Source organism: Diospyros lotus, chromosome 6, assembly GCF_014633365.1.
Source record: "Diospyros lotus cultivar Yz01 chromosome 6, ASM1463336v1, whole genome shotgun sequence".
In the NCBI taxonomy this organism is placed as follows: domain Eukaryota; kingdom Viridiplantae; phylum Streptophyta; class Magnoliopsida; order Ericales; family Ebenaceae; genus Diospyros; species Diospyros lotus.
The window spans coordinates 3927091-3936641 of record NC_068343.1 but is presented as its reverse complement, the minus strand read 5'-3'; the positions used below and the strand labels follow the sequence as shown (position 1 = coordinate 3936641).

The 9551-nt window shown below is 33.4% G+C and overlaps 1 protein-coding gene across 1 annotated transcript; it reads left to right on the top strand.

Moving 5' to 3' along the window:
- Positions 1-7374: 7374 nt before the first annotated feature.
- On the top strand, positions 7375-9534 carry LOC127803078 (BAG family molecular chaperone regulator 8, chloroplastic). The gene is made up of 2 exons (XM_052339103.1): positions 7375-8053; positions 8475-9534. The coding sequence occupies exons 1-2, from the start codon at positions 7496-7498 to the stop codon at positions 9207-9209; spliced, it is 1293 nt and encodes a 430-aa protein (XP_052195063.1). The 5' UTR covers positions 7375-7495; the 3' UTR covers positions 9210-9534.
- Positions 9535-9551: the final 17 nt, after the last annotated feature.

Below are 9551 nucleotides of genomic sequence, written 5' to 3'. Positions count from 1 at the left end.
CTACGTAATATGTTGATTCATATCATGTCTACTTGTAATCTTTTATTTTTATTATCATAAAGTAAACACATAATTTATATGCTTTTATATATTGCATCTAGCTATATTCTATATAAAAAGTTTTTAATATAATTATACATATTTCTATATAAATATTATTATGAGTCATATATATTATACCAACTATAAATTTAATTGATGTGTTATCGAATATGATATAATTGACTCCACTACGTACGTAATTTAGGACATGTTAATTATGTTTCGTGTGGGAGTTGAAGCTCAATGTATATATATGATCAACTGGGCTCGTTGTGGTTTAAATCTTAATGGGATCGTCACGTCACTGCTCTGCTTTAATCCCTCCTTGCCTGCCTATTTATCTTACTATTTTTTAACGAAAAATAATAGAAATTAGCATGCCAGTATCACGAGGTTTATAAATTTAAAACCAACACTAGCAACGCTGTTGCAATTCCGTAGTGCCCATTTTTACTCTTCTTCACATTCTCCAACACAACAACAAATATTTTACAAACAAACGGTACACGGTGCTAGTTTGGCTATTCTCTCTTTTTTTTTTTTTTTTTAACTTTTAAGTTGAGTAATGTTTAAACTAGTTATAGCGTTTAAGCTGATAATATGTTTAGATAAATATATATTTAAATTATTAATTAATAATTATGTGTTTAATTTAAAAGACTTGATAAACTATTATAACTTGATAAAAAGATAAAAATATAAATGTTGTTGAATGATATAAAATTTTATCATTAAATATTAATAAATTATACATAATTATTAAAAAATATATTAATACAATATATATATACTTTTTATTTTTTTTCTTTATAATATTTTATCATTAGATTAATATCACTATACATACAATTTATATGTATACATAGCGAGACTAGGCAGCGCGAGAGCAAGCAGCAATCGGGGCAGCGGCCAAGGATGAAGTCGATGATGGAGGCGTGGGCGACAATTGAGGCTACAGGCAACAACGACGATCAAGGCTTGAGGCGACGATCAATGGGGACGAGGATGAGTTTGAGGCAACAACTACTAGCAACAGTGGTACTGGAGACAACAGCCAACGGCGACAGAGGAGCTGGAGACAGCAGTCGATGACGACAAAGGAGCTGGAGGCGATGGCTGGGTGACGGAGAAGCGATTGGCGACAGACAACGGGCAACAGTGGCGGCCATGGTTGCAAAGTGTTGAAGAAGAATGATATGGGTTGGAAATTGAAGTTTTGATTGAGGGTAAATAGGTAATTTTCATGATCAACTCAACTTTTATTTTAGTAGCTTTTTGCAAAAGTTGAAAGGGAGTAGCTTCTCAAGAAGCAATTCTTATAGCATTTAAGGCATACAACTTTTAAACTCTTTGAATTTGTCACAACATGTAGTTGCAAAATGTTTGATAGCTTATAAATTAAATGATAGCTTATAAGGTCAAATCGTATAGCCAAACTAAGCGTCCAAGACCCAAATTAATAATTTTATCTTAAAAGCTCCAACTTAGTATTTTATATATATATATATATATGTGTGTGTGTGTGTGTGTGTGTGTGTGTGTGTGATAATTAACATAAATCCCCGGAGATAGAAAGAAAACCGGATCGCCTTTTATTTTTCTGATGCAACCAATTACTTAGGCGAGTACAGTACAGAAAGTTCACATATATAGAAGAACCAGAGAGAGTCGATATGGAAATTTACAGCAGCAAGTAAGTAATAAAGCACAAGCAATGCTAAGGAAATTAAGACTAGTAGTAGACTACGTACGTACGTACGTACGTTCCATGGATCGGTGCCTCCTCGACTTAGTGTCTGCACCGATTGTAGTAGGTGCAGGGGCGATGATACGCGCCAATGGCCATAATGCAATTGCCGTAAACAGGCCCATTACAGGCTGGACCCCTCCCCTGAGTAGCTTTAAAGGTAATAGAGTCTGTGTTTTCTGCGAGAATCCTCCTACTCACCTCCGACTCCATCAACTCTTCTTCTTCTCCTCCCTGTTCCGCCACGCATTCGGCAATAGTACCGCCATTGCACCGCCGCTGCAATCGCATCGCCATCATCACTCTGCTTGTCTTCGAAGAAGAAGAATTAGCCACGCCTAGCAAAACCATGGCCAAGGCGAAGGAGAAGTAGCGGAGGTTTAGATTCATCTTCATATTCTCGCTGTTTGTGGCCTCTCCAATTGCGCCTCCATCGATCGCAGCAGTGGAATTAAGGCTTGGATAGAAAATGGATGGCTATATATGCCACATTTTTTATAGAGCTTAGGAATATATCCTGGGTTTGGCATCATTTTTTATTTTTAAATAAAATAGAAAATTATATTTTATAATTTATTTTATTGATAATGTTTTGTAATTTTAAAATAACTTATTTACTTAAATTAATATAATATATACATATAAAATATATATAATAAATAATATTTTTATATATTTTTTATATTTAATAAATATAAATAATCTTTATCTTTACATATATATAAAAATAAGATAATCATTGCACAAAGTTGACCCACACAATTTCTCCCTAAAGATTTGTGGAATTAAAAAAAATTGCATTAAATCTATCAGACTATCCTTTACCTCTAAAACTTGCATTAAATTTGTTTGGATTTTCCAATGCTATTAATTAATCAAAAATAAATATTTTATATCCTACCTTCTCATCAATTAATCCCTTAATCAATTAAAAATAAATATTATTTTAGAGAAATATGAATAAACAACTTAAACTATTAATCTTATCTATTTGTATAAAATCTTATCTTTTATTTATATACTCTTTATATATATAAAAATAAGGTAGTCATTGCACAAACTTGACTCACATAATTTCTCACCTAAAGATATGTGGAATTAATAAAATTTACATTAAATCTGCCAGACTATTCTTTGCCATTAAAACTTGCATTAAATTTGTATGAGTTTTCTAATACTATTAATTAATCAAAAATAAATATTTTCTCTCATATTGTCTCATCAATTAATCCCTCAAGAATTAAAAATGAATATTATTTTTGAGAAATATAAATAAACAACTTAAACTATTAATTAAGTCATAAAAAATCATCCATTTATATAAAATCTTATCTTTTCTTTATATAATATATTAAATAAACTATAATAGTTTGTAAATATTTTTTTCCTTTAAAAATTAATCTGTCAAACTGTTTTTTGTCATATTTTCAAATTAAATTTCAAAATCATAAATTAAAATTTTCAATGGAATTTTTAGTTAATATTAAAAAACTCATGCTTTCTCATGTAGGAGTTTTAATTTATATTTCTATTTATAAGTTAAAATTCATGTTTTTAAAATTTTGTTATCATTGTAGAAATTAAATTTCAATATCAAAAATTAAAAATTTAAGAGAATTTTTAATTAGCATTAGAAAATCCATGCTTCCCCACATTTTTTAGTTTAATTTATATTATATTTGTAATTTTTAATTAAATATATAATATAATAAATAGTTTTACTTTGATAATTAATTAATCACTACTTTTAATTTAATGCAAAACTACTGCATGAGTTTTTCAATACTAATTAAGATTTAAAATATCACATTTTCAAGACTAATGCATGAATTTTTCATTACTAATTACGATGTAAGATATTACATTTTCAAAACCATGAAAGAAAATTAATGCATAGTGTAACAACCCGTCTTTTCGGGGCGTGTCATTATGCTGGGACTTAACATAAAAATATACATTCTATGCACACGATACATTTATTAACATCTCAAACACCTTACTTCAAATAAAATCTCCTAACATATCATTACAGACGCCGAAACAATAATCAAAACTTGATATGATACGTACTCAAACTTAATCATAACACGAAAATCGTACCATAATATAACGTCATATACTCAAACAAAATACGTGAAGAATCATTTCTCGGATGAACAATTGAGTACCTCATATATAATAAAAAAACACTTCAATATAACATTAAACCATAACAGTATTACATGATCGATTTTCAAAATCATTCGTAATACATAACATTTTTACATTTAACAAGATTGGTCAATGAAACATAAGTTTCTCAACATGATTAAAATATATATTGAATACTCATGAAGAAGCAAAATGTTGAAATAACTTACCAATTCCATTGGACACGTCACCTTATGTCGTTACATCTTAACCATTTCCTTACCTTAGCTATAAGTCCCAATTGGAACGTTTGAATGTTCTAGGGGCATAACCCAATTAGAAGATAAACCTTTCAGTGAGGGTTTAAAAATGAATATATGAATGAATGATGCAAAAACGTGAATAACAAATACTCTAGTGTAACTTCCTTGGCCATCTAGCCCGATATGAAACTCTAGGTAGTAATCCCGACATGCACACAAGACAACGGGAAACCCCTATACGTCGTTCCAGCAATACCTTTAGGGAATTATGACTACACTATTAGGGCGACATCTCATTCCATGCACAAATATCAATATGCCAATAATATCATGCCATGTAAAAAATCACGACTGTCGGTATAATAATACATGTATAGATATGACAAGATGTACATAAATTACAAATAATTTGACAACCTTCATGAATATCATGCTCAATATAGGAAAAATATAACGTGTATAAGTTTTCGAAAAAAAAATCACTCATCTTAACTTGGTCTCTCAGGCTTCCTTGATGTGCGTGTCCTACCTTGATTTTCATGCCAGGCCTCAATAATCACACAAGCACGAAATTTTGAACCTTAACAATCCCTATACATCATATTTATTCAAATGAATATCAACATTTATTTTTTCATAATATTTTTATATTTTCTTCCTACTTTTTCTCTTCGAAAAATAAAAAATAAATACCTACTCAAACATTTTTTCAAATATTATTGCACCAGAATTCCTAAAATATTTTTTACAAGAATTATAAAAAAAATTCCATAAATACCTCATAGGCCACGCGCCCTCATAGGTCAAGCGCGTGGGTTGCGCGTGATGACTAGCGTGTACAGCTTATGTGCCAGTCATATTATCCGGTGCCGCCACACCAATGATGTTGGCTTCTTCCTCCATCTTGATCCCTACATCTCGTTGATCACAACAGTGCATTTCTTGGCCTGAAAGCACATCTGGAAGGCCTCCGACCGACCGATTGAAGATCCGGCTCCAGCGACCGCCTCGTACTCCAGCCAAGCCTTGAAACAGCTTAAAATATGCACCGTACTCTCCAAAAATCTTCCTATCGACTTGGGGAACAAAAGTCTCTTATCCATTTTCTTCAATTATTCCTCAAAACCCTAAGATTTCTAAGTTTAAATATTATAGTATTTGACCACATTCAACCTCTATTATACTTATTCTCAAACTGCAAAACATTCACTCCTAACACATCCCTTGCCTCTTTCATCATTTCAGCCATTTAATGACCTTGAAGTGACTTGAAATGCTTGAGATTTGCCTCAAAATGGGCTTGATTTTTTGGCAACCTCATGACCGAAATTTCAATCAAATCGGCCACCCTTGTGGCCGATCTTCATTCAAGGTTTGGCCATGATGGTCTTAGGCCTAGCCCTGCAACTCCTTTGGCAGCCTCCCAAGGTCGAAATCGATGATGGGAAAGGCAACCACTGTCCATGGCAATGTTCACACGGCCATATTTATGAAATTTTTACTTTGGCCCTATCAACTTTTTCCTTTTACATTTTGGCCATTTCCTTGAAGCCTTTAGTTTTTCAATAATTTCGTTATGACCCATGAGTTCCAAACTTCTCGTTTCATCCCCCAAAGATTTCAAAAAAACGCATTTCGACCTCCATCAGATAAAATTAAGAAATTACAGTAAGGCTCAAATTTACGTTTTGATCATAAATCTCCCGAAACCACTTAAGGGTTGTTTTACATACCAAATCAAAGTCTCCTCATAGCTCTATTGACTTTTTGGAAATCTCATTTGACAATTTAATTTTTCAGCCTGAAGTATAGTTGTATTGAAAGTTGTTTCTGATCCCGTTTTTTTCGATACCATCAATCTTGCCTCGAAATGCTCATCAATATCATATCATTTTCCTTAGATATCTCGGCTCCAAAGCACTTCTTATAGTTGATTCGATCAATTTTTTGGACTATTTAGATACAAATATTTCTCGAATTTATTTAAAAACTTCACTTACAATTCAAGGTAAATTACACTTGAGTCATTTGAAAATTCTCGGGTATTACACATAGTGAAATAAAAATAAGTCAAAATTCATATTTTTAAATTTTTGTTATTATTAAGAAATTAAATATCAATATGAGAAATTAAAAATTTTAAGAGAATTTTTAATTAGCATTGGAAAACTTATGCTTCCTCCGGTTTGGGAGTTTTAATTTATATTTACATTTATTATAAATAAATATATAATATAATAAATTATTTTATCGTAATAATTAAAATTAATTAATTACTTTCTTTAATTTAATGCAAGATTAATGTATGAGTTTTTCAATGCTAATTAAGATTTAAGATATCACATTTTTAAAACTAATGCATTGGTTTTTTAATAATAATTAAGATTTAATATATCATATTTTCAAAACCATAAAAGAAAATGAATGCATTGTGAAAAAAAAAGAGTCAAAATCTATATTTTTAATTTTTTGTTATTTTACATAAATTAACTTTCAAGACAAAATTTTTCAATACAAAATTTATGATTTTTAGGTCATTTGCTAAGGTTGCGTTGTCTTTATTTTTTAATTTAAAATTTAAAATTTATTTTTAATTTTCTATTTTGACAGTCTATTGTTAGAAAATTGAAAACTCGTTCTCTATGTCATTTTGAAAAATTATTTTCTCAAAACAGAAAATTAGAAAACACGTTCTTTTTGAAATTTTGAAAATAATTTTTTAGTGATATTTTATTTAATAAATTTAATTATTTAGTAAATTAAAAATATTTAATGTTAATATATTATTAAAAAAATATATATATATTTAAAAGTTAATGAATTTTGTAATATTTTTTTCATTACAATAATAAAATATGAATAAATAAATGTGTTTTGAGTTTAGAATTTGTTTTGAATGAAAACACTCAAAATAATTTTTTGTTATTTTGAGTTTTTTTATAATTTTTTTATTTTAAAAAAAATAAAAAACGTGTTTTTATTATTTAAAAAAATTAAAAATTAAAAATAACTTAAGAACCCAGCTTATTTTATTTTTTAAATTTTAGTTATGGTATCGAGAAAAATATATATTTCCAGTGTCCCCTGTCGACTGTCTTGGCTGCCATATGTCACGTGCGCTCACAGGTATGCCATGAAGCAGCAGCTCAGAAGTAAAATAAAGGTAACATTAAAAAAAAATAAAAAAAAGGTGACATTAGGGTTTTACAGCATCATCTAATGACTTTGCTCTGAGCTCAAATCCCAGATGTCCCCCCTGTAGCGTCAAAACCCACGAGCACCATCGTCCCTGTCTCCGCCGGATTCCCTTCCGATGGCTGCCCGCCACCACCACTGCCACCCCGCCACCGCCAGCTGCAGCTGCTGCTGCTGCTACACCACGTGCTGCGACGGTCCACAACCCGACTCACTTCTCCAATCCTTATCTTCTCACTTCCGCCACCCTCCGTCCCAACCCTACCCACCTTCCAATTCCCAAAGCTTCCACCACCACCACCATTACCACCAGGAAACGCCTTTCTACCCACCTCCAGCCCACCACCAACACAGACAGGAACAGTTTCAGGCCCAACCCACCGTCTCCTCTCTGCTCCGCCGCATCGCGGCACTCGAGTCCGCCCTCCGGCGCCAGGCTTCTGTCAACTCTTCCTCTCCTTATTCCCTCCGTGATGCTGCCGCGCGTACCATCCAGACCCATTTCAGGGAGTTTCTGGTTCGTAGATCACGAAAGCTCCGCCAGCTGAAAGATCTCGCTTCCATCAAGTCGACTCTCAATGCTCTCAAGGCCTCAGTTTATGACGACGTCCGTCCCTATTCTCGATCGCTCTCCCGGCGAGCTCTGGGCTTGCTTCACAAGCTCGATTCTATCCAGGTAATAATCAGTTAACCACATCCTTAAACTCATATCTGATTGACACATTCTCTCTTATTTAAAACCTAATTTTACTGTAAATCGGGAATAGATATTTAATCCAGTTGAAGTTGTTAATCAGCGATCAGTTATGATGTAGCCCTATGATTGAATTTGTGTACCAAGAGTGTGTGAGACTCGATGACCAATGTTTCCAGAGTGTGTGTAAGTGGATTTGATTAATTCTGTGTTTTTTGTCCGTAAAAAACTACAGACAAACCACAGATTAGATTGAGGTCGTTGAATCATATTAACTTCTTCATCTTATTTTTTCTTGGTTTTTGGGTGTAATCCGAGCCTAACAAATACGCAACTGGTTCTATTTTGTATGCTCATGTATATTTATTATTTCGTTGGAGATCTGAAATGGGTTTGTTTGCAGGGTGGTGATCAGATGATTAGGGATCATAAAAGATCGATTAGCAGAGACTTGAACCGATTTCTGGAGTTTCTTGATGGGGAAAGGAACAAGGTTTCAAGTGTCGTGGTGAAGAATGTGAAATTCGGCAGGGTTGGCAACAAATCTAGGGTATTTTGCAGTGGCCAGAAGATTGGTGCCGCTAAATTTGTGGATCCGGCTGGAGGTGAGAGAGATTTGATAGAGAAACTGAAGAGCCGGGTAGAGAAAAAAGATGGGTTTTTTGAGGAAGATGGCATTGAGATTGAGCTTGGCAACCCTAGAATTTCCATAAAAGGAAATGCGGGTTTGCTGAAGAGGCAAGGTGGGGATCAAGCCAAAGTTAAGAAAACCGTGAGCTTTGCAGATAATGGGACAGTCTATAGGTTTACTCCAGTTAGTCAAGAGCTTTCAAGTGAAGAAGTGAGTGGTTCCAGTTCCATTGACGATGAGAACGAGCTTGCGGGCAATCTCTGTAGAGAAGTTCAGGAAATTGGTGGGGATGAAGATGAAGAGGCCGGGGAAGGAGAGTCGCCTGAAATCAGCGACGTTGAGAGAATCCCGAGAAGGATTTTGAGAGCTGGAGAAGACAGCTACTTAACCGGCGGATATGATCAGGATGATGATGGAAGTTATGTGTCCTCTGCTCCAGTGCCTGGGAAGATGGAACCCAGATCTGCAGTGAGGAAGAGTTGGAAAGCGACGAAGATTGTTAATTGAAGCGCCATAACATGGGTTTTGATTTCAGTCCTGAATCTTCTCTTCTACTTGTTGGTTGTTTGGGGCTTCTTGTTGAATAAAAAGAAGACAGTGTGTTTGTTCCACATTTGGGCTGATTGTTTCTGCCAAGGGGATGTTATAAACTTGTAATATCTCTCTCTCTCTCTCTCTCTCCCTCTCTGTGGTGTGGATAGAGAGAGTCTTCGATGTTGAATGAATCACCATTCCCACGTGGTTCTATTCTATCTTGACCTTTTGTCTGCTTTTCTTTCCCATGTGGAAGTACAACACTAATCAATACATGGTAATTGTTTTTTCTCCTTTATTAGGCATGTAAAATTG